Source organism: Nuphar pumila, chromosome 3 (assembly GCF_984573655.1).
Source record: "Nuphar pumila chromosome 3, dmNupPumi1.hap1.1, whole genome shotgun sequence".
Classification (NCBI taxonomy): domain Eukaryota; kingdom Viridiplantae; phylum Streptophyta; class Magnoliopsida; order Nymphaeales; family Nymphaeaceae; genus Nuphar; species Nuphar pumila.
Window position 1 is genome coordinate 9,482,810 of NC_143251.1, and position 27,951 is coordinate 9,510,760.

The window sequence follows — 27,951 nt, forward strand, 5'->3', positions numbered from 1 at the left end:
ACGATAGACCAGACAAAATGTCCAACAAAGAATCCCTCCTTCGAAAGAAACCCACGCTTCAAGCCCTCATCCCATCACCCGAAAGCCACAACCGACCCCGAACCCGAAAGATGAAGAGTTATACTTGGTTAAGGCCCTATTCCCGTCGGCGAGCGCGTGCTTGGCGAGGTCACCGGGCAGCACCAACTTCACCGCCGACTGTATCTCCCTGGACGTCATGGTGTGCTTCTTGTTGTACTGGACGAGGCGGTGAGCTTCTTGGGCAATCCTCTCGCATATGTCCACCATGAAGCTGTTCATGATGTCCATAGCCTCATTCGATATCCTCATCGTCCGGTGCACCTCCTTCAGCACCTTGTATATGTATTTCTCGTATGATTCCAAGCTCCTCTTCTTCTTCTTCTTCTTCTTCTTGTTTCTGTCCTTTCCCTTTTCTACTCCGGCCTCCGCCTTCCGTTCATCTCCCTTCGGCAGCTTCTTCCCTGCGCGTTCCTCCCTCGGCTTATTCTCTGCCTCCGGTGGCGTCGATGCTCCGGCAGCCGGAGACTTCTTCTTCTTGGATTTGGGGGCCATCGTCAGCGAAGGGATTGTGGACCTGAAAGTTGCAGAGAGGGACGAAGGTAGAAGAAGAAGAATGAGAATGACAGAGAGAGCGTCATATGGCTAAGTGATATAGAGGTGGCGGAGGCGCCTGATTGGCCAAAATATTGCCTCGTGAGTTGCGCTTTAATCGATCGAAGCCCAGCCGTTGATTTAATTGGTTTTTGTTGCACTAGAAAATTTTTGATTGGTCAACCTGGAAAGGCCAAGAGAAGGTGGGATTCACAAGATGACAGAAAGAAACGAAATATTGTTGGAAAGGACGAAGCTGTCCTACAACACTCATGTAAGAGAAATTGTTAGATGAAGAAGGGTAACACGGTCACTGCGATAAAAGCTTTCTTGGTTCTTTTTGAAGCACGACATTGGGCGCGCTGGGTTTAGGTAGGCTCGGGTGGTCCAGCCAAACTCAAACCTGGCCGAGTCAGTAGGAGTTAGTAGGCTCGGACAGGGTCAAACCAACAACCGGTCTTCATCAGCCTAGCTTGAAAAACGAACACAAATCCCATCATTTGAAATAGAATGGGTTTCATTCTACATTCAATCCTAGTCGTCCAACCGAACCATCTAGCCCTTGATTGGAGGGCTAGGATTGAATGTAGGATGGAACCCATCCTATTTCAAATGATGGGATCCATGTTCTTGAAAAACCGAGGCTTGATCGATGCATGCTCTCGCTTAGCCATGGCAGGCTCTAATAGATGCATTTTTATATATTAAAATTACTAGAAAATTTATTCTTTATGTATTCAATATCCATACAAATACTTGCTACTATGTCCTACTTTCCATAAAAAACAGATTTTCATGACTGGGTCAGCATCGCATCTATGAGACTGTGTCTAACAATTTTCAAGCCGAGCCTGAGTTAAATAAGCCTAGCTCGAGATGATTTATTTAAAAAAAGTTAAAATTTTTAAAAAATAAAACATTACAAAAATTGAACTCTAAACCTACTAACCCAAGCTCTAACTGAGATGAATATATTATTTCGAAGCTATAAGCAATAAGTTGTGAACTCTAAACATAGTGCTTGCAATACAAATACTTCAACAATATACACTTTATGAAATATAAACTATATGTAAAATGTACGTGTTACTAGCTAATGAACCTATATGAACCGAGCCAAGCCAAACACATGATGTTAATGTTCAGCTTGTTGAGCTTATTTCACGGGTTCGAATAAGCTATTTACGAACAGAACAGTAGCCGAGCCACGGGCAGTTCATCTCCATTTCCTAGCCCAAACAATCCGCAAAGAAACATTTTATCTCTTGTTGCTCGTACCTTAGCTTCACCTAGGGATACCAACGAGTTGTATTTAGGCATTATCGAATCTGACTTAATCAGATTTCGAATTCAAAGTTGAATGGAAAAAGATAGAACCAAATTTGGATCTGACCAGTCCAAAATTTGATATTTGCACTTAATCGACAATTCTCTAATTGTTAAGATCAATGTTGTACGTATGTACTATATTGTACAATATGGTATGATACATACTTTTGGTACAAGGAATATTGATATGATATACACTCGTATTATGTGTAAACCTCACGATTTTTTGATATTTTTATGAGGACAAAGCAAAAAATCTTTTGAGAGTGAAATAAATAAATATATAATATAAGAATTTTGGATATATATATATATATATGTTCTCTAGGAAATAAAGATGAATATTTTTGGATTTGAATGTCAATTGAATGATTATAAGTCTAAAAACCTAGATTTGATTAATTTAAAATTCTTATAGTCTTATGCATTGATATCTAAGCTTAGTCGGACTTAGACTCCACTCATTCAAAGAACAGATCCTAAATCCAATACCAAACCCTAATTGGATTCTACTAGGGATACATGATCTGATGAATCGAATTTAGCTATGGTTGGATGTCAAAATTGAACCCAATTGATATCTTTAGGTCATATTTAACTTCCTATTAGACATAGACAATGCAATTATAGATTTAGAAAGAAATTTTACATATTTTAAATAGGACTTTAAATATTTTAAATAAACCATGAGATTTAAAGTTTTCATTTGGAATAACACACATAGTATGATCCCTTGTATAGTTATGAGAATACTGGATGAATGAGCATTACAAGATTTTGTGTAAGCCATAAGTAAGAACATTATTTATTTAAAAGGGACAAGCTTCTCTTCTCGTAGTATTATAATTAATGACAATATATATGAAATAGATTGAACCCTTGAAATCACCTGAAAGATTTTCATTGAAAAATATACGAGAAAAACCTAGATCTAGAATTCAGAAAAGATACCACAGTCTATTTGTTTAGTCCTTATAACGAATTTTGGAGATAAAGTTTCTTTTAAGGGGGGAAAGATGTAAAGCCTTAAAAGTTTCAGAAATTTTAGAAATAAATAAAAAGATTTTTTTTTCAGAATGGATAAAATAATATAATATTATATTGAATATCTTGGATCTTAAATCTGAATAGGGGCATATCGAATCCAATATGTGGATTTGGATATAGCAAGTGGATTTGGATATAGCAAGTGGATCCAAAACCCGATCGGAGTTTAATTAGACTTTTAATAGATCTAAAATATTGTGTAACCCAACCAAGATTCGAAATCCAGTTGAGAAGTTTCAAAAGATCCAAATTAGTATGAAGATCCAATCCAAATTCGAGATTCGTTAGAAAACTCATATTATATATATAAATAAATTAATGTAGATAAAATTTGCAATGAAATGTAAAGTGGTGTTGTGGAGAGGTTCATTGTCTCTTTGAGAATTGACGTAAGTTTAAATCTCACTGCACATATATATATTTTGGTAATAAGACAATACATTCATTTGTGACAAAAACCTATAATGCCTATATGTATATAAATAAATTAACAAAGACTTAATTTAGAACAAAAAGAACAATAGTGTTTTGGAGATGCGTGTTGCCTTTTTGGGGAGTGACTTGAATTCAAATCCTCACATACACATGGGTTTTTATTTTAGTGTGCTATATTTCTTTTTGACAAAAAACATGAATAGATTTTTTGTAATACACATTTTTGTTGTAGATAAAGCCAATGAAGAATTCCAAATTTGGAAAACCATATTAGGGTTTTGGAATTCAAATTATTGTTCTAAAAACATGAAAAAAAATTCTTGTATAGCACATGTTTTATTATGCTACTGACTTAAATAGAATTGAAGAGAAAGCGGAGTTGGAAAAATTTATTTTTGGTAAAATTAGCCAAAAACTAACTCACACATTTTAATAGATGACATATATGATATGGATTGGAGATTTCAAAATTTCAGTTTTTAAAAACAAATAGCACATGTTTTTTCTTGTTGTTGACTAAGTAAAAAATTTAATGAAAAGCGAAATAAAGGTGGAGAGGAGGAAATTAGAAAATTTCCTTATGGTAAGTACTAACTCCTATCTTATACACGTTTTTCTCTTATGACTCAAGGTAGCTGCCATGTAAGTATGGTTGAAAAAAAAAAAAAAAAAAAGAATGTGTAATAAGGAAAGGACAAAGAAAGAAATAAATAAAGAAAAAAAGGTAGGAGGATTGCTTACCCTAATCTTATCATATATTTTTGAAAGGATGGGAAGCCAATGGAGGAATTAACGTGGTTCATAACTACGTTAATATATAAGACTCTTATAGGAAAGAGAACCCTTCTTCTTTCCATTTTTAGTTTTTTTTTTTCCAACATAGTATGCCTAATTTATTTTTCTTGGTAATCTTTCATGTTTTGTCCTCTTTAGGGTTCACTTAAAGAGAGTTCTCTCTCATCTCTCACTTCTTCTCCTCTAGCTCTTTTCTTCTCCTCTTTGTTTATTTTTTTTCACACATTTTGGAGGTGTTGAACAATATATAGCTATAAGGAGGATGACCACCTATCGACCCAGCCACACCCAGTCGTGTTCAGAGATTTGATTCGTCAAAAGAAGTAAGGGGCCTTATATCTCTATGTGTGTGTTCGGTGCCCTATAGCACACGTATGCTGCAACACCCTTCAAATGTATGTATGAAAATACATACATCTAGCCATGTGAAATAGCCATGACGGATGTGAGATCTAATCGGTCCTCGGTACCATGAATAATGAACTTGCATACACGATGATTGGATCTCATGTCATGGGGTGTTGATCTGCCCTTAATAGAGAGATCGTAGGCATAACTTAGGTAGCCAGATCATGCTAATAGACATGTATCATATGAAAAAAATTTGGGTCTTATGTTGATTATCACTTCAGATCTGTACAAACAGAAAAAAAGTGTGAACACATTATATCGTAATCTAATGTGTATTTTATTATATTATTACGTGATTTATTTCAGATCTAGAAAGAATATATATATGTCATACTATCATTGAATTATTTTAGATCTGTAAAAAAAAATCAGTCTATCGTATAGCGGGCAAGTTTGTATTTTGTTCCATGGATTTAATCGTCATGTATTTGTTTGTTTTGTTTTTCCTTGTAATTAGATTCCAAAAAATTTAATTAGGAATAACATTAGATCTGAGTAAATTTTCTGTCATGAATTGGAATCTGATTAAGGGTAGTTTGTGCATACATAAAACCATACAGGATTTTGCTGATGTTCTTAGGTGTTTAAGATTCGGAAATACATGTATATATATGGTCTACTATATGATGTGCATTTTTAATACATTAATTAGAGGTTTATGCTTTTACGTTTGCATTCTTTTGAATGTCATGACATACTGTTAAATGCTAAAATTCTTTTTGGTTTCCATCATGTAATTTTGTCATATCTGAGTCCTTGTTCCGGGTAGATCTAAAACTTAAATAAGTTCATAGAATGTAACTTAAATAGATGTTAAGCATGATTTATAAAACTGACATGTCATAGAGGTGGGCACGTTACATACATGTATTGCCTATTAAGTTATAGTTATCATTATGAAAATATTATGAGATTTTGGTGAAATCAGAAGTTTGACATGTTTTCTTTTCAAGCCCGTTAATTTGGTGTTCTCTAAATGTCTAGCATGTCATTATTGGTAAATCTGACTTTTGTTTTTGGGTCTGTCCGACCCCAGCCTACTTAGTCATGACCCCAGCCTATTGGCTTTATGGTTTCCATCATGGCAACATCACACTGGCTGGACGCTGCAAGCAAGTGATTCACAACTAGTGCATGTTACACAATTGAATGGGGTCTGCCGTAACCCCAACTTGCACTTAACAAAAAATGTGGAAACAGGATATAGACCGACCCCCAGCCGGTTGCCACTCCCTTGCTGCACAGCAGTTGTGATACCCTACTGAGCACAACCATTTTGGCAGACTATGCCGAACAGGGGTACCTGTAGTAGCAGCCCGTGCGTGTCCCCTTGTCTTGGGACATTGCAGATTCAAATCCTAATGGTATGTAATTGTATAACTGGTAGGTGTCTGCCTAAACTCAACTTGCCTTAAAAAAAAAATTAATACTAGGTGTGTATGCATACCAAAGTGCATGCAGTAGTATTTGTGTAAATTAAATGTCATCGATATTCAGTAAGAATGTATTTAAACCGATCGTAGTTCATCGAATGAACATAGTTTCACAAAATACAAATTTATTATATTTTTTATTATACACTCAACAGGGTAGTTATTATATTTGAAAACCTGGTTAAATGGTAAAGTAATGCCTATTTCATGATTCTTGCTATTATATTATTAGAATGAGTGTATACATGGGTATTTTTGCAAAAATATAATTTTTATCGCATGTACATGAAAATAATGTTATGCTATTACTGTGCCTTGACAAAGAATGAGATATTCATATTGTAAATTGTTTCATATGTAAACTAAATATATGATGCACACATGAATGCTATGATTAGGTCCAGTACATGGACCACTTATTGTAAATTTATAATGTAAATATTTGCATAGTTATGATCATTGCAGGGTCATGAATTATGCGAAAGCTCTAAACTAAGCATGCAGTTTCGCAAAACCCTTATGGTGCCATATGGGCACTTATAAAATTTGTATGTGATTTGCATGTGAATCTTATGACCATGTGCAATGTATGAATTGTTTGATAAAAAATGCATATTCTTATAAATTTTTGTATAATAATGAAAATTGCATAGTCATGTTTATACAAAAATTCAAAATTGAGTTTGCAGTTCTGCAGAACCCTTGTAGTGTCGTATGAGCACTTTTGAAATGTTGTACTTGAGACATGTCAAATGGTTGCATGATTAGTGAGGTACGATACGTACACCCTAATTCAGAAATAAAATTTAAAATAATGTAAGTACAAGTACTTGACTCAAATTTGAGCTGCAATTCTAAGAATTATTGTTGGTGCCGGTTGTGCACTAGGTTGGTAATGTGTATACGACTTGATCACCCGAATGTGGGTTTGGGGTTTTGAAAATCCCTTGTGATGCAATGATTCACACAAACAAATAAACAAAATTTATTATATCCATATATAACCTAATCTGTGGGATTCTAGGTATACCTGAAAGATGGTATATGTTATCGGTTTTCTGAGATTCTGGGTATACCTGAAAGACAATATATGTTATCAGTTTCCAAGGGTTCTGGGTACACTTGAAAGATGTACGTTACCACACTCATGTCTTACTTTGGAAAGGGTAGATGATACAAGCTCCGTGAAATAATTATATTTTTGTGAGAGCGAGGCGTCTCACCCAATCTCCAGTTCTTGAAGTTATGAGGTCAAGACTACCAATGTGTCCTAAATGGTAGGTCAAAGTCTTCTATAAAAGTTTTCAGGAAGCATTCTATTTCTAGTGCTTCTCATTGGGAAGTACTCTCTTGGTCGCGAACTGTTCCCTTTTGGTATCCATACTGCTAATAACACGAGGTATTAATTGGAAAAACATAACAGACCCCCATGTGGTCTTAGTTCGCTATGATGTCGAGTATCTGTGCATACCTATAAGGTAATTAACAAGAGAAACATAAAGTCAGTTTACATTTAAATGTCTTTAAGTTCGTACATTATTTGATATTGTGATGCGTAGCTTTAGTAATGTTTTCCTTTATATACCAAACCATGTGCTATTTTGTATTAGGTGAATCTCATAGAACTTGTATGAGTTTTAGTAATTTGTATATCAGCATTCATATATGATGCACATATACTTGTGCACATGACACTGAGCACATTCATATTGATATTATGATTATTATTCAAATGAGGAGTAGTCTGACCCCATTTGCATTATTAATTTTCAGGTAATGGATAAATATATTAAAGCAATTGCAGAAATCGCTGCAGGTGGTTCCATGAGATCATATTTTATGTTGATGTCTTTAGGAACTTTAACTATTTTCATTAATTGTATTAATTATAAATTTATATGACCTATAATATTTTAAGGCAAGGTTTTGCTTTGCTTAATTAATGATATGGAACCTGTGTTATCACCTATAAATCGCCTAATTATTTGATCGAGGGATTTATCAAATATTTCACTGTGATAAAAAAATTTGTATTAAAAATTTATGATTTTTTTACTATGCCATATTATACATATCTTATTTTAGACCCCACTGATACAAGTAACAATACAATGAATATCATGAATTTAACTTTGTATTTTCAATGGCTGTTTTTTTTTTGTTGATAAAAAATGATATTAAAAAATTTACCCAATTTGAAAATATCACATTTTTATCATGATTTTATTTTGATATTAATGCACTAAAAACAAAACATTATACTTTTTTGTGATATTTATTGTTTAATATAGTTTTATAATTATTTTATATTCTCATAAACTGATATTTCTCTAGAAAACTGAGATTTTTTTAATATACTGAATGATTTTCTCTTATCAAGATTTTCCAAGAACAAGAGTTGTGATTGGAGTCAAGATTACATGATATACTTGCATTTATTTGTCAAATACCAGTCTTGGCAACGGATTAGGGATGGCACTGGACAGGGGCGGGGGATATGGTCTCCACCCTTGGCTTGTCTCAAAATGCTGCCCTCTATCCTCGCCTTATCCCCGCATGGGTCTTGATCTTAACCCTTTTACTCAAAATCAGTCATAAGCATGGCAGTGGACCGGAAAACAATAAAATTTGCACTCACAATAAACAAATATAATATTCCAAATATTTATATTATATTAAATAAAAATATATAAAATATTTATATAAACTACTTAAACAATAGACCCCTAAATTTTTTTTTGGCCCAGGGGCCTTGAGGCCCAAGCCTCATTGGTCTCTTTACAGGTCCAGCTCTGGATGGGGGCAAGGGTGATGAACCAGGTCTCCACCCCCGTCCCGTCTCCAAATCCTGCCCTCCATCCCTACACGGGTTTTGATTTTAACCTTCATCCTTGCCTCCATTCCGTTTCATGTTCTCCATTCCCGGCGAGGCGGGGCCTCGTTTCCTCCCGGTCCACTGCCATCCTTATTTCCCAAGATGTTGAAGGTTAAATTCAGGTCTCTATCTGGCAGTTTTGAAGAAACCAGTGGTCCTCATAAAAAAAACTCAGAAAAGTGATACTTCGCAGGAGTTTTAGAAATGATCATGAGACTACTAAAAGAAGATCACGAGACTACTAAAAGAAGTGGCAGACCCTTACCCGTTATACAACTATACCATTGGGTTTTGAACCCACGTTGTCCCAACATAAGGTGACGTGCACTCGCAGCTCCTACCAGACCAGCGGAGCCTCGTAACAGGGGTTCAAATCCCACAATGTGTAGCAGGAAATAGAAAAAATCCCCTAAGGATATGTAAAACATTTACAGTCCGCTGTTTTTAAACATTGCACCCCATTTTGGTCCCATCAGGTTCACAACAAATCCAGTTGATAGTAGTTTGGATTGATATAGTTTTAATTCACAAGAATACAATTAAAGGGCGTTTGTAACTACAGGTGCCAACGGGTCTCTAGTTTACCCAAACTCGATCTGGACCAAACCCTATAAGGTTCAGGTATGGTGACAAATAAGAAAACCCGATTAAGACCCCTCTTAGAGGAGGCAACTAGGGATGGCAGTGGACCGGGGGAAAATGGGGCACCGCCCTGCCTCACCCCGTTTGGACCTGAGATGGAGAACATGAAACGGGGATGAAAGTTAAAATCAAAACCCGTGTCAGGATGGAGGTGGGGATGAAGGTTAAAATCCAAACCCATGTAGGGATGAAAGCGGAGATGAACTTATGCTTTCTCCCGCCCCACCCCGTACCCGTTTTGATTCTTCTCCTGCCGGTTGCTAATCCTTCTAAAGATGACAATGGACTGAGGGAAAATGGGTTCCGACTCGTCTTGCCCCTTTTGAACTGGGGACGGAGGACATAAAACTGGATGAAAGAGATTAAAGTTAAAATCCAAACCTGTGTGAGATAGAGGCGGGAATGAAGGTTTGGATTTTGAGACGGGGCGGGGCGGAGACCTTGTCCCCCGCCCCGGTCCACTGCCATCTGTAGAAGCAACGAAGCAGGGCACACGTAACCTTCCACGCGATAGAAAAGGACAGAGTGGTGAGGCGGAAAGCGAGTGCAAAGGACACGCTTCGCCTGCACACCTCAAATACTTGGAACGATTCCTCTCCTTCTCTCTCTCTCTCTTCCTGGGTTATCTGTTCTTCATCGCCTGCACACCTCAAATACTTGGAACGATTCCTCTCCTTCTCTCTCTCTTCCTGGTTTATCTGTTCTTCATCGCCTGCACAGATTCAGATGTAATGGTGCCGAAACACGTCAGTTGCTTGGTCAAGGATGGAGGCATAAGATGAATCTACACAATGCGAGTCCGTTTGCGCGGGAGATGGTGGTTGTAGAGTAGAGCGCGATGGATGAGTTGCCTGGCTCGTTGGGCACGACCGGAAGCCTGTCGCTGAGGCTCGGCCAGACCTTCTTCTCCTTGGCTGCCCTTCTCATCATGTCGGTTGGTGTCCAATTCCATCAATACACCGCTTTCTGGTACGTTTCCTTTCTCCAACCATGAAGAGATCTACCGTGAAATCGAGTTAGAGAAGGAATATAACACACCAAAGACGGGACTGTAACCACAATCAAATCATTTATTCACACTAGATCAACTCCCCGTGGGACCGGGCTATAAAAAAAAGCAAAAAAACCCTCAATTCAAGTGTAGAATGTGATCACAGGATCATTTACCTAGAATAAGATCAAACCCTCCTTTGGGGCCCGTTTGTGTGTCACGGAAAGTGATTTTTTTTCTGTGGAAACTCACGACGTGCGTTTCTGGGAGGCCTAACAGTGACCACACAAACACTGAAAATGTAGGTTTTCATGAAAACCCCTCGATGGGCGTGCCATTTTTTAAGGCTGGAGGTGGGTTTTCTGTGGAAACAGTTTCTGTGGGGTCAGATTCCATTTCCGGAGCATTGGAATCCACGGAAGGGGGTGCCGCCGCATCCCATTAGGTAACATGCAAACGCCCCCTTAATGGCTATCTTGAAATCTATAAGAATAGTAAATCTCACGTTCTTCATCATCGGGTATGACCTTTTAATAAATATGATGGAGCCTAATCAATACCATGCTTAATGAGTTTAATTTGGAATTTGTCTAATTTATCTAATTCAACTGCTCGTTACATAATTTAGGTAGTTTTCAAATAACCACGAAACATATTTGGCTTTTCAAATGTCCACCAAAGAATTCTCACCGTCAACCACCCGTACCAATGACCCTCTTCCGTCTTTAAGAAGTAAGAAATTGCCTTTTGAAAATGCTATATCAGTTAATCCTTTTAGAACATGGTTACAAATTTGTTATAGTAAGTTGACAAATAAAATTAGCTTGTGGGGAGTTGTTTCATTTTACAAGATCGAATGACCAATTCTTGGGCATTATGATATCAATACTGATTTTGATTTTGATGGGTCGAGAGAATCTGTGGACCAGAGGAGCTACCCAACCACAGACACCTCCTCTGGCAGAAAGGAAGACGCTTCCTTTGTACTTCATACGTGGAGCAAGCATAAATCAGGTCCATGTACGCACAGCGCAAGGAGGTTCTTTTTCCCAAAGGAACCAAGTTCTGTTATTGTTATTGTGAAGGAACACAAGCAGAGGCAGCATCCTACTCAATTGGAAACAGAGACAACCACGCCCATGGTCAACTTAAGAATCCTCTATCCAACAGAACCAACCCCTTTTTTTTTCACAGGTTTATAGAATTATAAAGTCAACAATTAAAAGAAGTGGCTTATGAATAGATCCATGGGTTGAACACTCGACAAGGAGTGCCAAATTTCTGAATCTCAAAAGGAGTGGATTTACAACCAAATTTTGAATTAAGAAAAAAACAACCACCCGCGTCATAGTTTTGAATGCAGCACAACCATCTGAACTAAATGCCCATTTGCAGGATGTAGCTCCTTGGTGCTCCTATTATAGGCATTCATTCAACTTAAATATTGCAAAATTGTTTTTTTTTAAACACATTGAGCAAAGTCAAAATAGACGCTTTTTAGCTAGAGAAGAAGTGACGAGAGAGAGAGAGAGAGAGAGAGAGAGAGAGAGAGAGAGAGAGAGAGAGAGATCACGTTAAAGCAAGCAAGACGGTTTGAAACACATTTATTATTGCTCAAATCAAGAAGCCATATATACAAGAAAGTTCATAAGAAAATGACTTCTTACCCTTGTTCTGTTCAAACAGCTATCTAGTGACAATAATGGGTATGGTGATCCCTTGGAGCTTTGCACTTGCAATCATGGATCTGTGTGCAATTATTACAGGATATACACTTCGTCAAACAGGTTTCGTGGTGACTGTAGTCATTGGCGACTGGGTAAGTTCGCAGAACCAAAGAATTTTGCATCTTCTCTTGTTTGTTCCTTTTGTGGTTTGCTTCGTGGTTGTTTGTGGTTTCCATAACGCTCTCTACCATATATCAAGACCATACATTCTTGGCAAGAAACAGGTCTTGTCGATGCTCTCGCTATCTGCAGCTTGTGCATCGGTGGGAGTTGCAGATTTTCTGCTCATCAGCGGTGGGCCTTTCTGTCCTCCAAAGTACTGTGGTAGATACCAGCTCTCTGCTGCAATGGCTTTCTTGTCCTGGTCCTTGGTTGTGGTTTCTACTCTTGTAAATTTCTGGTTGTTGGCTTCCCGATAAGATGTCAATCGCAACCATGCTAATGTTAAGAATTTCCTATACTAGATTAATCATTTTCTCACTAGTTCATATCCCTTAAGAGATGCCATCACTAATTTGTACATAATTATATTCTTTATCTACCTAGACATGAGCTAATAAAGAAAATGATATTGTTTAGTTGTTGTATCTGGTTATTGTTGTGGATAAGCGTGTATTACATTCCATATAGTCGATGAATGGATGAACAGTCGGAAATATAAATAAAAACATTACAAGATAACCCCAAAAGGTCTGAGACCTCACCTTAGACAAACAAGAAGAAAATGGTATTGATGCAAAATCTAATTGCAGCAGTTCTCCATGAACTGAGGCTCGACGGGGGTGGTTACCCATGTGGTCAGCTGGGTCCTGTGTCAAGATGAAGGCCCAGGATCAAATTAATCCCGCCTGGCGCATGGAAGCTGTCATCATGGTTGGGGCATAAGGCTGGGTGGTCGTATCCTCAATCCGGAGTTTTACCTTGCAGGAAGGTGGGCCATGACCGGGTTCCTGGTGAGGGTTTTTCCTTCATCATCAAAGAAAAAAGAAAACCCTTGAGGTGGTGCCTCATCAGAGTCTGGTCCAATTACAACTAACTTGTAAAATAGCTAGTCTAATGCTTTGTGAATCATACCTACTGCTAACAATATCATGCAATGAAGAAGTTATGCATGCAATGATCAAATGGTTATCAACACTACCCAAGACGAATAACCAGAGGCCAGCAGGTCTACTGTAGAAGCCGAGTATGTGCCCACCCCCGAAAAAAAGCCTTAATAGTAAAGGAGTAGAACGGGGTCTAAGGTTTCTGCACACCTAGCTAGGTGGGGTGGCTTACGGGGGCGTTTGTTTGATTGCCGGACAGCAGTGTTCGCCGTCCACACAACACATGAGGCCCACACACACCAGTGCACCCATGCAAATGCGGGACACTTTTGAAAAAGCATCCCTCTCCGGGGGAGTTCTGCCCTCCCCCTAGAACAGGGGAGAACAGGACACCTTAAAGGCTTAAAAAAAACAAAACAAAACAAAACAAAAAAAGTGATGTCTACCATCCTTGTCCAGGGTTGTCTGCAGAGGATAGGACAAGACAGGGTGCCCTTGTTCAGGCCTGTCCGTGAATCAAATTCCCCCTAAAGCAGGACCGAAGCAATTGAGAGACTTGATTCATGACATAGAGGCAATTGACGAATTATACAAATTGAGAACACCAGAAAAAGCAGAAACCAGAAGCGACCGTATGCCTTCCTCCAAAAAATACCAAGGGAATGAATATAGACACAAAAAAAAAAAGATTGGGCATGCAATAAACCTGCATTTTCAGCTAATTGCGGATTGCATCTCCTGCCTAATCTTCCTGCCCTTTTCGTCATTACCGCTTTTTCCAATACCCTCCAAGGAAAAACCCATAAACCCTCCAATGGGGTTCGAACCCGCGACCCGCCATCTCGACCTGAACCGCCAGCACCTCCTCCACCCTCCCCTCCTCGCAGAGCCCCTCGATCAGCGACTCGTAGCTCGTCCGATCCGGTTCGGCCCAGCTATCTGTCACTGCCTTTTAGAAAAAGCCAAGCGCCTCCGATACCCTCTATTTCCGGTTCACCGAGTCGATCCCCGGCGAGAAGCTCCGGCGCCTCAGGTCCCAGAAGATCAGGACCGCCCCGTCGATGTCGTCTCGCGGATTCGGAAGAACGCCGCGATGAGCGTGTTGTACGAGACGACGTCCGGTTTTATCTGCCTCCATAATTCCTCAGATTTACCGATCTACCCCTCGTCGGCGATGGCCGCCATGAGCACGTTGTAGGAGAAGAGATTCAACTCGCACCCGCGTCTCGCCATCTCCGATACGACCGTTCGACTCTCCCGAGACGCCCCTCGTGGTAGAACGCTTGCAGCAGCGAGTTGAACGACTGCACGTTCGGCGAGACCCCGACACCGTGTCTCGACTCGATTTCCTCCTTCGAGTCGGGGGCGGAGGAGCAGAAGCTCAAGATCTTGCCGTACAGCTGCAGCGCCTCGTCGGCGCCGGCTGAACGAGCCACGTGCCGATCGTGGGGCTGAGGCCGCGGGCGCGCAGGCGGCGGATGGCGTCGATCGCCCACTCGGTCCTCCCCGACCCGAGGCACGTGTGGACCAGGAGGTCAAAGACAAAGGGGCTAGAGTCGCACGTGCGGTACGTGGCGGTTCCTCCTGGAGCGACATGGCGGTGCGGATGAGGGATTGGGAGCGGGAGGAGAGGCCGGTGCGGGCGAGGTTGTGGATGATGTGCCGTAGCCGGCGAGGTCGGGGCGCCGGAGCCTGGAGGACCAGGAGAAGAGGCGGAGGGCGAGGTGGGCGCGGTTCCTTAGGGAGAGGAGGACGCGGGAGAGCTCGGGAGGATTGACCTGAGGTAGTTCCACCGGCTCTTGGACCGGTGGTGCCTCAGGATGGCGGTGACGGAGGAGGCGACGTCTTCGTTATCTTGGTTTCCCGGCGAGGCGGGTGCCGGCGACGGCAGGGGTTCCGTTGGTACCATCCCTTCTGCGACGCCGAGGCTTGTGGAGGTAGAGGAGTCGACGGCTTGGCTGGGTTCGAGGTGTGTCCATGAGTCCAGTGAGCTAAGTTTTGGGTTACCTTTGGTTCAGTCTCCGGGGATGTAAGGGTTTGGGTTGATCGACGGCTAGTGTTTGAATCAGTGAGCCGAGCCATATTCTAACTTGGAAAATGAAGATTTGAACGCAGGATCGCTTCACATCCAAGCTTCTTAAGCCTTCTGAATGAATCATGGACATGGTGCAATTCCCCAAAGTTATTAGCGGATGAACTAAATTAGAAACCAGACTACCAAAGTGAGAAACTGAACAACAAGAATTTGGCGAATAATTTAAATTAGAAACCAGGAAAGAAAAAGCGAACTTAGCCCCCCATTTTGGGTAATTGAGAGAGGATAAGGAGGGTTGCCATGGACTCAAATTAATGCTGCAACATGTGTGAAGTGTGAACCCCAGGTAAACATGGCCCACCTCATTCTGGAACCATGGAATTCTGTTTTGCTTTTTCTTCTCTCTTTAGGAATGACTTGCTTTAATGGTTTTTCAGCTTTTTTTATTTTTAGCTAGTCACTAATTTATTGAAGAACTCTAAAGGGTTTAGTTGGTATATTCATTAACTGAAGGAGCCTCTCTCAATCCTTTTTGGAGATGTTTATTCGTTCATCTTGGTGTCCTATACTGGACATCCCTAGTGCTTTTCTTGGCTTTTATCTTAGTTTGTCAGTAGTCAATTGTAGGAAATTACAAGTTTTTAGTTGGTAATTTTCATTGAATTATGGACTTCAAAATGGTGATTTATGACCACTCTGTGTGTTTGTGTGGCTTCATTGCTTGACCAATTGTTGTTAACATGCCTCTATACAGATGTTGGTCTCTTTGAATGAAGGGACCTAGTAGGACAGTTTGGCAACTATGTACAAGGTGTCCGGCTCAATGGGCACGACGGGAAGCCTGTTGCTTAGGCTTGGCCAAGCCATTATCTCTGTGACTGCCCACCTCATTCTAGAGTTGGTTGCCAAAGGCTTTACATGCAGCACTTTTGGGTATGCTTGTTTCCTTCTGTTTAATCAGATTTGGGTATGCTTCTTTCCTTCGCTCTAATCAGATTTTTCCAGTTATTCATTTCCCCGCTTGCTATACAAAGTCTAGTTTGTCTTCCGAAAATGAGTCTGAAAAGAATAATCACATTTTGTCACCAAGAATAATCATATGTTGCTACAGTGATTGACAAAATGCTCTCATTTCTTAGCTAATGAAAAATAAAGTCAAACTCAAGACAACAATTAAGACGATATCAGTACAAGCAAAACATTCTTTCAGAATCTTTTTTTTTGAGGAGCTAATATTTGCCTTGGAGGTCGGTTCTATTTCAATTTTCAATTTTGCTGATTAGAGAAAAACCAAGTCAGCAAGAGAAGCAATTATACTTACAGAGATTTCTCTGATCTGCAAATAGTTTTTTTTTTGGTATTACATATGACACACGTGCAAGTTTCAACTTTCAATTAAGAACTGCTGAAGGCGTTCTAAATTTCAGAGGGTTCAATCTCCTCCATTCAGAAAAAGAGTATTTGTTGTTTAAAAGATACTTGAGACTTTGGATCCCCTCGAGACAAATTTGAAAAGCTATGCAATGTCTCGAGGCATTGGTACTATTATGACCTGAACAAAGTTAATTGGAAATGCTGCCTTATCAAGCTTTTCTGAATTAGGAAAAGTAAGCCATCCCTGTAAATGTGTCCAATTTCTCTCAACAAAGCAAGTCCTTTAGATCCAAATTTCTGTTTCGATTAAAAAATTTGGTAGACTAACAATGAAGCTTGTCAAACTTCTCACAATCATCTCACTATGTTTCCTTCATAACAGATCTTCCACATGACCAAAAATGCTTCTTGGATCTTTTTGTGGGGCAATAGTTTAATTCCTTCTGTAAGCCACAGGAGCTTAGGGCTTTAGCCCATATTTTGGATCTTTTTGTGGGACAACTGATCAAAAAGCTGATTTTTCTTATGCTCTATATTTGTTTCACTGATTTCAAGATCTTCCTTTTTGTCTTTCAGATGACAATGCAACCATTTTTTATCTGATTTCGATGTGATGCAAAGCTTAGTACCAGATACCTTTTGCACTTCAACATTGTAGCACTGTTCCCTACTTCTGTTTGAAAACCAAATTGAAAAGACAGTGATGTATTGCAGATTTCAAGAATGATGTCTAAATATGCAATCAACCATCATACAGTAGCAGCAGATTCACATCATAAGTTGGATGTTAACCATAAGTAAAACAAAAAACGTTAGAGTGGTTTTACATGCAGCTACATAAAATAGCCTTGATTCTTGCTATAGAAGGAACAGAAACCTCTCCTACAACAGGTATTCCCAAGTTTACAAGTCATAAAACTAACTATTCTCATTTTCAAATTCTGAAGAGAGTCACCAGCTATCCTATTGGATACACAAAAGGTAACTCCTTAAGGAAAGCAACTAAAATGGTGCAATCGTCCTAGGCTCAAGTCAAATTGAATCTTATTGCAATACTTGATCATTTTGGCTATTTTTCTATTTTCTTCAATAGCTGTCTGGAAGCAGTCATGATTTGTTTGATGATCTGGAGCACCGGACTAGTAGTTGTGGACGTAATTGCAATCATTACAGGACATTTGTTTCATGAGGAGAGCTGCATCGTGTTCATAGTTGCAGGGGACTGGGTAAGTCCTCCTGATTGATACAACTTCATGGTGTCTTGTGATCTCTGGCGTGAACCAGGCTAACAAATTACATTATGGAAACCCACATGCTTTTGTTGGCTGCAGCTTGTTCATCAGCAGCAGTTACTGATCTCCTAGTCAATGGTGGCGGTTTCTTGTGTTCTTCAAAGCATTGTGGTGGCTATCAGCTGTGTACTGTAATAGCCTTCTTGTGCTGGTTCCTCCTAGTGTTTTCATTCCTCCTAAATCTATGGAGATTCCAGGTAGAAGTTTGAGCTTTGCATACTGACATAGGAACTCCCGGAGGAACCAAAATCTATTTTTACCTAAAATTGGATTGGAGCCCCTCTTGTGCAATCAGAACTGTAGGTAGTTCTATCCAACCACCTTGGTACTATAAGCCCATATAACAAGTTGATGAAAAAAAAGAGGGGACTTTATGTGAATGCCTCCATTTGAAAGTTGTAATTGCAGCAGATGATACACCAATGCTTATTCTTTACATGTAAGCAAGATTATGGGTAGTCTTCACATTTGTATAATATGTAGCATTGGTATTTAAATATGCATATAGTGGTAATATATAAAGTCTAGTGTGCATGTATGTAACGGAATGTAGAGTCATAAATGTGCTATGCACTTGCGTATTCTTTACATGTTAGCAAGATTATGGGTAGTCTTCACATTTGTATAATATGTAGCATTGGTATTTAAATATGCATATAGTGGTAATATATAAAGTCTAATGTGCATGTAACGGAATGTAGAGTCATAAATGTGCCATGAAGTGCAAGGAATGTCATGGAATATGAAGTGTCATGCATTGTTTTGAGCATGTCCGTAGTGGTCATGAAGTCATGCGTGAGAGTTGAACTTGGACTAATTATGCAAATTCAATGCAAAAGTCATTAAAATATCTTTAGAAGTGTGCAAAAAGATCATCATTATATATTTGTTGGGAATATAACTTTTCAAGTGGAGAATAAAGCAGTAAAATTCAAGAAATTTTCACTCTTCTCTCCCTGTTTGATTTCTTGAGTTGGTAGTTGGCTTATTAATCAAGGGTTAATTTGCTTCCTAGAAGTCCTTGTCTTCCACTCAGTCATGCCTAAAGATCCACCATATTCATTCAGCAAGAACCAAACCATCCTCATAATGCCCTTCTTGGAATGCAGCCATACAGGATTGGTATCACCATTATAAAAATTGTGGGTATTGCTTCTAAAATTGTTTTCTTTCACAAAAATCATTTATTGTAAATTTTGACAATGAGATATACCAATACAGCATGGCCAATCTAAACGTTGCATAAAAGACAATTTAAATTCCTTAGTACATAATCAAAAGAAGAAAATTGAAAACATCAAACTTTGTTTATCAATTATTCAGGAGTCTGCAACAATAGAATCCATCAAAAAACACCATGATGGATCATGCTCTACGTCTCACTGCCGGGTCTGAGCATCTCATTTTTGCACCATTTGCTGGTTCTCTTGGTAATTCAGTGGCCTTCGGAAGAGCATTATATGGGGCTCCGGACGATGAATTGCATAGTGCAGCCACCCCCGAGACTGCTGCACACCTATTCCTCTCCACTCACTCTGTGCAAACAAGAAAAAAAAGAAACATGGCCATCATCTCTGGAGACCTTTCACCATAAACACCGTTACCAGAAACCAAAAATTCAGATAATCTACAAAGCCCCGATACTATCTATTAAATTCAGGAGAAACGGAATGAAGAGGAGAAAAATGCGACGGCGAGGAATACGAAGTTACTTCAGTGAGGAGAACGTCCTTAGGTAGGAGCTTGGCCATGTCTGGTGGTAAAACAACGTGTCTGCAAACAATCAAATGATCGCTACCATCAATAGAAATGATCGTTGTGGAGATGGTGCTCACATTTGGTTTTTCAGTTTTTTTACCTGTACTCGTAGACATCATCGAGATACTTATCGGAATATTCGATCTGCTGCGGCATCTTAATCTTTCTGTGTATGAAGACACCAAAAATTGCAGGAACTAAGAGATTATGAAGGCACTGGAGACCAACCGGTTGGGATTCTTGAGAATGCAGGGAGGGGGAGGACAGAGAAGTGTTGTTCTCGAGGTGGAAGGAAATTCCGAGTTAGAGGGAGAGAAAGTACGAGAGGGGGATAATATGTAAGGGACAGGGAGCGGGACCTTTTAAATTTGAAATTACTAGCCGTTAGATCCCAACTCCAATTTCAAAATATAAATAAACGGCCAAGTCTGATTAGTTTCTTCTTTGTAATGTAAAGTTGCTGTCAATACGGTGCTCTATGGCGAGTAGGGGTGAAAACGGATAGGATATTTTTATGGATTGAGATCTTGAACCCATTGGATTCGGATTTGCTTACTAAAATTATTTTAGGATTTGGGTTTGGGATACATGATCCCATGCAATTGCGTTTTTGGCATGTAAACAGTTTCTTTTTATACATATATTTTCATCCTGGATTCGGATTTGGATCTACTGTTTGGATCCTGGGTTTGAAATTAAATCTAGCATAACCCGGCATGCATCTGGCCCAATCGTTACTGCCCCGCTAAGGTTGCCAACACCTCAGCAAGATTCCTAGTGCTTACTCTGCACCATAGTGACAAATATCTTGAGATTTATGGAAAATCTCCTGATAAAATCGTGAGAAATTGCCTGAAAGTTTAAAACGGCAATTTCTCGCAAGATTTTCAAAATATCGTGAGATTTATGGGAAAACATAAATACCATGATTTAAACATGGTATTTATGTTTTAAACCACTATTTATCATGAAAAATCCATGTATTTTTATTTTTAAATATTTTTTATTAATATTTTCTTATAAAAATATTTTTATATTTTTTAATTTATTTTTTTATTGCTGAGATTTTTGCCAAAAAAATACGAGGTTCATGAAAATTTTTCAAATTCTCGCAAGTTTTTTTCAAATGAGATTTTGCCATTTTTAACGTTTGTCACTATGCTCTGCACACCCATCGGGTGAGGTTGCTTATGTGTGTAGCACCCGAACCACACTAGTCAGAACCAGGTCAGGTTTAGGAATTTCTGGTGTTGATGCAAATCTGAATGTACCCATGTTTATGTTTTTAAAGCCGTTAAGAATAGTTTTTTACCCGAGGAACAAAGCCATGTTACGCAGATAGGAGCCGAGTAGAAGAACCAGGTTCATAAAGGTTCATTTGGATCCATCATTATGTTTCGAATTTTATTTAGTTTGTATTTGGATATTGGATCCAAATAATGGATTTATATTCAATTAATAAGTTAAATAATAAGGTGAAGTTTAAAATTAATACCACCTATCCTTAGAGATGCTTGGAAACCTGTTTTCGGAGATGAGAGTGGTGTTGAGACTAAAGATGAGTCATTTTCAAATACATTTCTCATTTTCTTTTCCTCTCCAACATCGACTCCCAAAGAGAGCCTCAATGATTAGGGATGCAGTGGACCGGGGCCGGGGACAAGGTCTTTAGCCCCGCCCCGTTTCAAAATCTGAACCTTCATCTCGGCCTCCATCCCTGCATCGGGATGGATTTTAACCTTCACCCCGCCTCAATCCCTGTTTTATGTCCTCCATCCCCAGTCCAAATGGGGGGTGGGGCCCTGTTTCCCCTCGGTGTATAGTCATTCCTTAAAGGATTGAAGATGGGGGCAGGGTGGGGAAAGGAGATGCGGGCGGGGAAAGGGTAAGTCCATCCCCACCCCCCCACAGGGATAAATTTTAACTTTCATCCGGTCTCCATCCCCGGTCCAAACGGGGCGAGGGGGTGCTGGGCCCCGTTGTCCCCGATCCTCTCCCATCCCTATCAATGATCTTTACATTGCACAAATCCATCCCTATGCTTAAGATCTTTTAACAGTTTAAAAACCAATAACGGTAAAAAGCATTAAAATTTTACCATTTAATATCTAAAGTTTTCATAAAAAAAACACGATTCAAAGGGATCACCGGAGGTGATATGTTAAAACACAAAACTTTTGTGTCTTGAAATCACTACCGTCCGTAGGCTTCATCGCCACCAATTTATTGTTGTGCAAGATTTTCAAGGTGAAAGATGAAGACTATGAACGGTGGTGATCTGAAAATAACAGCCCCCCCCCCCCCCAAAAAAAATAAATAAATAAATAAATTGTGTTTTTTGGCGTATCAGTCTTTTCTACCTCCATTTACTCTCCCCCTCATTCTGTCCGGCGCGGTATGGCGTACTCTGTTCATGTTCGAGAAGGAGAAGGATGAGCGCACCGTCCAAATTTCTAACCGTTGGTTGCCGCCACAGGCCCATCCTCCTCATCAGCCTAACGTTTCACTCTTCCATTCAGCCCGAACCCACCGACATTGTCAAATTCAAATTTCATTCTCTTCTAGAAGGGCTGGAATCATGCAAGACGATGAAGGAGGTGAAGCAGATCCACGCTCGGCTTATTGTAAGCCCCTTCCTACCAGAAGGAAAACTAGCCGTTGGGAAGCTTGTAGCTCTCTATGCCCTCTTCGATGGTGCCCATCTCCGCTACGCCCGTCTTCTGTTCGAACGAACTAAGGAGCCCAACGTTTTCATGTACAACAGCTTGATCAGAGGATACTGTTGTAGCGGAAATCCGGTGGAATCTCTCCTCATTTATGCCCAAATGCTTCGTCGGGGACTCTGCCCGAATGAATTCACTTTCCCGTTCGTTCTCAAGGCGTGCGTTGCCTCTGAATCAAGGATCTTGGAAGGAAGGGTCGTTCATCTTCAGATTGTGAAGCTTGGGTATAAGTCGAACGTTGTTGTTTGGAACTCCCTGCTGCATCTGTATGCGGTATTCGGGCGTTTGGACGCTGCCCGGAAAGTGTTTGACGAAATGCCTCAACGGAATGTTGTGTCTTGGAACTCGTTGATTGCTGGGTGTTCACGACGTGTGTTCGTCAGGCTAACCTTTGAGCTCTTTCGCTCTATGAAGGGAGAGGGTGTTGAGCCAGATGAGGTCACGATTGTTAGCCTTCTCTCTGTTTGTTCTCAGACAGGGGAATTCAATTGGGGCAGGGCCATTCACGGTTTTGTATTCAGATTTGGGGCAGAAGAAGATGCTTTCGTGATGAATGCTTTGATGGATATGTATGCAAAATGTGGTGACATTGATTCTGCACGGCGAACGTTTGATGATACGCCGATGAGAAATGTAGTGTCATGGACGACCATGGTTGCTGCTCATGTGCAGCATGGGATGTTGGATGATGCACGTCAGATATTTGATAAGATGCCAGAGAGAAATATTGTTTCCTGGAATACAATGATTGCAGGATATTGCCAATGTGATCAGTATAAAGAAGCTTTGGAAATCTTTAGACAGATGTGTCTTTCGAATTTTAAACCTGATGAGGTAACATTAGCCAGTGTTTTTACCATCTGTAGCCATTTAGGGGATTTGAGGCTTGGGAGAAAAGCTCATATTTATATATGTGCAAACAATATTCAATTCACCACTGTACTATCTAATTCACTTATAGACATGTATGCTAAATGTGGCCGTATTGATATTGCCATGCATCTCTTTAATTCAATGGTAGATAAGAGTTTGGTATCATGGAATGTGATCATAAGTGCCTTAGCCATGCATGGACATGCCTCAGCTGCTGTAGATATCTTTTCACAGATGCAAGAAAATGATGTAGAACCAGATGCAATCACCTTTGTAGGTCTCCTCTGTGCTTGTAGTCATGGTGGTCTCTTTCAACACGGTCACTTTTATTTCAACATGATGAAAACTGTGTATAATATATCTCCTGAGATTCAGCATTATGCTTGCATGGTTGATCTTCTTGGCCGAAGGGGGCATTTGGAGGAAGCAAAAGAGCTAATAGAGAGTATGCCGATGAAGCCAGATGTTGTTGTTTGGGGAGCTTTTCTTGGAGCTTGTAGAATTCATGGCAATGTTAAGATGGGGGAGGAAGTGATTGAACCTCTCCTTGAGCTTGAACAACAAAATGGGGGGCTTTACGTGCTTCTCTCAAATATATACTGCGAAGCAAATTGGTGGGAAGATGTAAAAATGATCAGGAAGTTGATGAAGGATAAAGGAATTAGAAAATGTAAAGCATTTAGCCTGATTGAAGTAGATGGTTTTTTACATCAATTTACTGTTGAGGATAAGCAGCATGAAATGTCTAATGACCTGTACCTCCTATTGGACCAATTAACAGATCATTTGAAATCTTTAGAATATTTTTTGATATCTTCTAGTTCCCTCTCAAGTATTGATTTACTATAAGTTCTCTTAGATAATTTTATCTGTTTTCTGTTGTTTTTCTCCTCTTCTGTTGCTTGTTTGTAACTAAAAATGGCTCAAAAGGTCATCTAACTGATTCAGCCGGTTCATGAAAAACCAAATCTTGGTTGATACTTGACTAGAAAAATTCTTTTCACACTTTCACACTTGAAAACAAAACATAGGCGAAAATGGTGCTGATGAAACAAATCAATAATTTACTAGTAATTTAGATTCAGTTTCTGTCAGCCACATTCCAAAAAAGGTATGAAATTGTTCCCTGTGCTCTTGCTTTCAGATACTTTAGGAACCAAGGAATAACAATTTTACTCAAATAAATTCTCCACCATAGGATTATTTTGCTCATCAATTATCATCTCTTGAAATTTGAAAAGTGTCTGGGCCTACTGTTTGAATATAGGTAGATTCCAATCTTGTCTCTTCACAAAATTTGGAAAATAAAGCATTTTAGTTTAAATAATAATAACTATGGATATTTCTTTGCCAATGAAGTCATATATATTGAGACATACATTTAGAAATTAAATATTTATTTGCAAGTTGATGGCTATCAGCAGTGGAAATACCATCTTAGACATCTGCAGCATTTTTTCACCAGATACTATTCTCCCCCCCCACCCCCAATTTATTGAAGGTGCTGGAAGAATCGAGTCGTCTTAGTTTTTCTCAAAAGCTGGATGCATGCAGATTATATTACCATCTCCTTCGGAATGGGTTGAATCAGTGTTGTAAGTATCGTACCATATTGTACAAAACGATACTTTTGGGTTTTGCAATATGATACAGACTCATACCCATATAAGGTGTATCATACGATACACCATTGTATTATACGATACCGAGTGTATTGTACAATACACCTTCGATGCACTTTAAAAAAATCGAAAGTTACTTTTTTATTTTAGATTTTAAGTACCTTTTGAGGGCCGACTTCATCATTTGTCTAGAGGCCATTAAAAGTGCATTTTCACCATTTTTTCACTCAAAGTAGTGGATTAAGGTAAAAAAAGTATATTTTTACCTTTTTTAGTGAAAAAAATGAGTTAAGATAAAAAGGTTTTATTATGTGTAAAATTAAAAAGCTAGTTTGAAAAATTTTATGTGAAGTTAAATTCATGAAAATTAAAGATTTATATCAAGGTAGAATCAGACTCCGTACTTCAACAAATATGACATAAGATAATCCGACATAACAATGAGGCACTCAAGTAATGAGCAGAAATCGATTGAAATTCGAGTGCAACTATTACCATAATATTTGTTTTATGTAATATGAAAGTATGAGTCTTGTGGCATGTTCTTAATTGCAAGATGTGTAATATTTTGCATTGTTCTTGTGAGATATGCATGCAATATTATCTACGATTCTCTATTAGTTGATGTTTAATGATGCCTTATGCGACTCATAAAAACATAAATGCTTCATATATGATTTTATAATTGTATTTTGTGCAATTCATCATTGTTTCATGGGATATAATTTTTTTAGATTTTTTGCTATTTTTTTTTATATTTCATGATTTTTTGAATTTTTTTTATTAAAAATTTATGATACATTTACGATAAGATGCGATATGGTGTTACTTTGGACCCAATCCATATGAGTAAGGATACAATACTTACAACCTTGGGTTGAATAGAAAGAATGCCTTCTAGCACTTGTATATTGTAAACTTTTTTGAGCATGTTTTTAATTATGTCTGGAAAATTATTGCTGTTTATGGTGCTTCTAGACTGTCAATAATTGATGTTTGCAAACGGTGTATTCTTTCAACTGCAGTTCGTGTTATTCATTAGGGGCACATATTCGAGAATAATTTCACCTTCTAACATCCTTATCCATATGCAATGAAAGAGGACATTTTCTACTCACTCCTGTAGCTTCGGTTTGATGAATTGGAATATAATCTAGAAAAGGATTAGAATATGTCTTGATTTAGTGCCTCTTTAAGTTATGTTCTCTTTCTTTTAACTCGCCATTGTGTTTACTACAGTGGATAATCGTCCTTTCTAATAAACAGTGAAAACCATGTAATCAGCAAATAGACAAAATAAATTATGTAAACCATGCATAATATTCCTGGGTGCGTATACTACTTGAAGTCCAAAAGAGAAATATCATTTGATATCTTGAATGAGGACGAATATACCGTTTTCCACATGCCGATCTGCAAAAAATTGGAAAAATATAAGATGATTTCTACTGTACACATACGAGTGTATGTGTGTATTCTCTTGGATGTGATAGCACACAAAGTAGGAGTGCACTGGTTGCTTTTGCTTCGGCAAAGATGCATATGTGCATAAGGGAATTATCCAAAATACTACCACCATCCCTTCAAAAAGCATAAATGCTACCTGATTTATTCCCTAAGCTCCCATTTGTAGAACCGCCTATTCGATGAATTATTTTCTCCAAAGATATTCCATTCATTTATTCCCTTATAAGAAATAAGCAATGCCTATTAAAAACTAGGCTATTCTTCCAAATGGTTGCTTAATCACTCATCCTTATCTCCACTCCCTAACCCCACCTCTCTCTCTCTCTCTCTCTCTCTCTCTCTCTCTCTCTCTGTTGCTTGCTTGCTTGCTTGCTATATATAGACATATACCCAACCCTCCTTGCTGCTTTAGCTCATTCTTTTCATCATGATTTACAACAAGGAGATCACCCACTTCAGCCACCCTCAACACAAACTGAAGTTTGAATACAAAGAAGTACCCTTCAAGTGTGATGGATGCAAGGAGTCTGGCATTGGTTGCAGATACAAGTGTGAGTTTTGTGACTTTGACCTCCACAAGTGTTGTGCAGTCCCCACTCAGTCCATTTCCCACCCCTTCTACCCCAAATGCAACTTCCAGTTCCTCACAAAGACACCAGGCAATAGCATGCGCTATTGCAATGCTTGTGGCAAGGATGTCATAGGCTTTGTGTACCACTGCAAGCTGTGTGGGTTTGACCTGCACCCTTGTTGCTACAACCTCCCACATGTGCTGGACGACGGCGAGGTCAAGCTCTACCTCTGCAAGAAGGTCTCTTCGGCGTGCCACCGGTGTGGCCAAAAGGGTCCGAGCTGGTCGTACCGGAGTGCGTGCAAGAAGTATCACTTGCACGTGTCATGTGCCAAGGAGATGTTGGCTGAGAAATGGCAAGAGTTGCACTACTCCAATAATAGGAAGAGCGCTGAGCTAAACACTAGGATTCCTAGCCTTAAGGGCATAACACTTCAAAACCAACATAATAGCAAGGGAGGGAAAGTGAAGAAATCATGGGGGGTGGCTGGGTTGGCCATCCAATCTGTGATCTCGGCCGTTCTTGGAGAACCAACGGCTATAATTGCTGGGGTTGTTGGATCTTTGATGTCAAGATGATGGTGTATTAGTTTCTTTGTTTTATGCAAGTATGTTGCATGTCCATATAATGAATGGCATTGACATGCTGTTTATTTCAATCAAAGTCAAAAAGAGCATCCGGTTCCATACGCCTTGAGTTTGTGGTGTGGTGAATTATTTGAATAAAAGTTCCTTTGGTTGCCATTGTGCCCACATATGGAATAAAAGCACCTCTCTCTCTCTCATAGATCGGATCATGTAATAGGAAGCATCAGGGTATGCAGACCCGCTTTATGTTCGTTGATGCAAGTTGTTTTGATCAAATCGGACCCTGTAGATGCGATTTACATCGT

General features: G+C 39.3%; 4 protein-coding genes and 2 pseudogenes across 7 annotated transcripts; 3 read left to right on the forward strand and 3 right to left on the reverse strand.

Moving 5' to 3' along the window:
• Nucleotides 1-66: 66 nt before the first annotated feature.
• LOC149841883 (uncharacterized) lies at nucleotides 67-9,993 on the reverse strand. Its single transcript, XM_090000539.1, has 2 exons — nucleotides 9,961-9,993; nucleotides 67-595 (listed from the first exon to the last, which is right to left on the reverse strand). Exon 2 carries the CDS (start codon nucleotides 571-573, stop codon nucleotides 67-69), a length of 507 nt encoding a protein of 168 aa, XP_089856665.1. The 5' UTR covers nucleotides 574-595; nucleotides 9,961-9,993.
• A 220-nt stretch (nucleotides 9,994-10,213) lies between these two features.
• LOC149841884 (CASP-like protein 5C1) lies at nucleotides 10,214-16,412 on the forward strand. 3 transcript variants are annotated; one of them, XM_089998756.1, is made up of 3 exons: nucleotides 10,214-10,548; nucleotides 12,257-12,389; nucleotides 16,133-16,412. In XM_089998756.1, exons 1-3 carry the CDS (start codon nucleotides 10,418-10,420, stop codon nucleotides 16,160-16,162), a joined length of 294 nt encoding a protein of 97 aa, XP_089854882.1. In that variant the 5' UTR covers nucleotides 10,214-10,417; the 3' UTR covers nucleotides 16,163-16,412. The 3 variants fall into 3 exon arrangements, with proteins under 3 accessions (XP_089854882.1, XP_089854881.1, XP_089854880.1); XM_089998755.1 differs by lacking the exon at nucleotides 16,133-16,412 and adding an exon at nucleotides 12,522-12,870; XM_089998754.1 differs by lacking the exon at nucleotides 16,133-16,412 and having other exon boundaries at nucleotides 10,216-10,548; nucleotides 12,257-12,859.
• On the reverse strand, nucleotides 13,127-15,596 carry LOC149841885 (pentatricopeptide repeat-containing protein At2g15980-like). Its single transcript, XM_090002157.1, has 3 exons — nucleotides 15,100-15,596; nucleotides 14,050-14,292; nucleotides 13,127-13,263 (listed from the first exon to the last, which is right to left on the reverse strand). Exons 1-2 carry the CDS (start codon nucleotides 15,250-15,252, stop codon nucleotides 14,110-14,112), a joined length of 336 nt encoding a protein of 111 aa, XP_089858283.1. The 5' UTR covers nucleotides 15,253-15,596; the 3' UTR covers nucleotides 13,127-13,263; nucleotides 14,050-14,109.
• Nucleotides 16,413-19,444: 3,032 nt separating the features above from the next.
• Nucleotides 19,445-19,958, reverse strand: LOC149841886 (cyclin-dependent kinases regulatory subunit 2 pseudogene; annotated as a pseudogene).
• A 2,037-nt stretch (nucleotides 19,959-21,995) lies between these two features.
• Nucleotides 21,996-24,276, forward strand: LOC149841887 (pentatricopeptide repeat-containing protein At2g22410, mitochondrial pseudogene; annotated as a pseudogene). The gene has a single exon (XR_016431016.1). The product of XR_016431016.1 is annotated as a pentatricopeptide repeat-containing protein At2g22410, mitochondrial pseudogene (transcript).
• A 2,628-nt stretch (nucleotides 24,277-26,904) lies between these two features.
• On the forward strand, nucleotides 26,905-27,736 carry LOC149841888 (protein VACUOLELESS GAMETOPHYTES-like). Its single transcript, XM_090001199.1, has one exon. It carries the CDS (start codon nucleotides 26,915-26,917, stop codon nucleotides 27,635-27,637), a length of 723 nt encoding a protein of 240 aa, XP_089857325.1. The 5' UTR covers nucleotides 26,905-26,914; the 3' UTR covers nucleotides 27,638-27,736.
• Nucleotides 27,737-27,951: the final 215 nt, after the last annotated feature.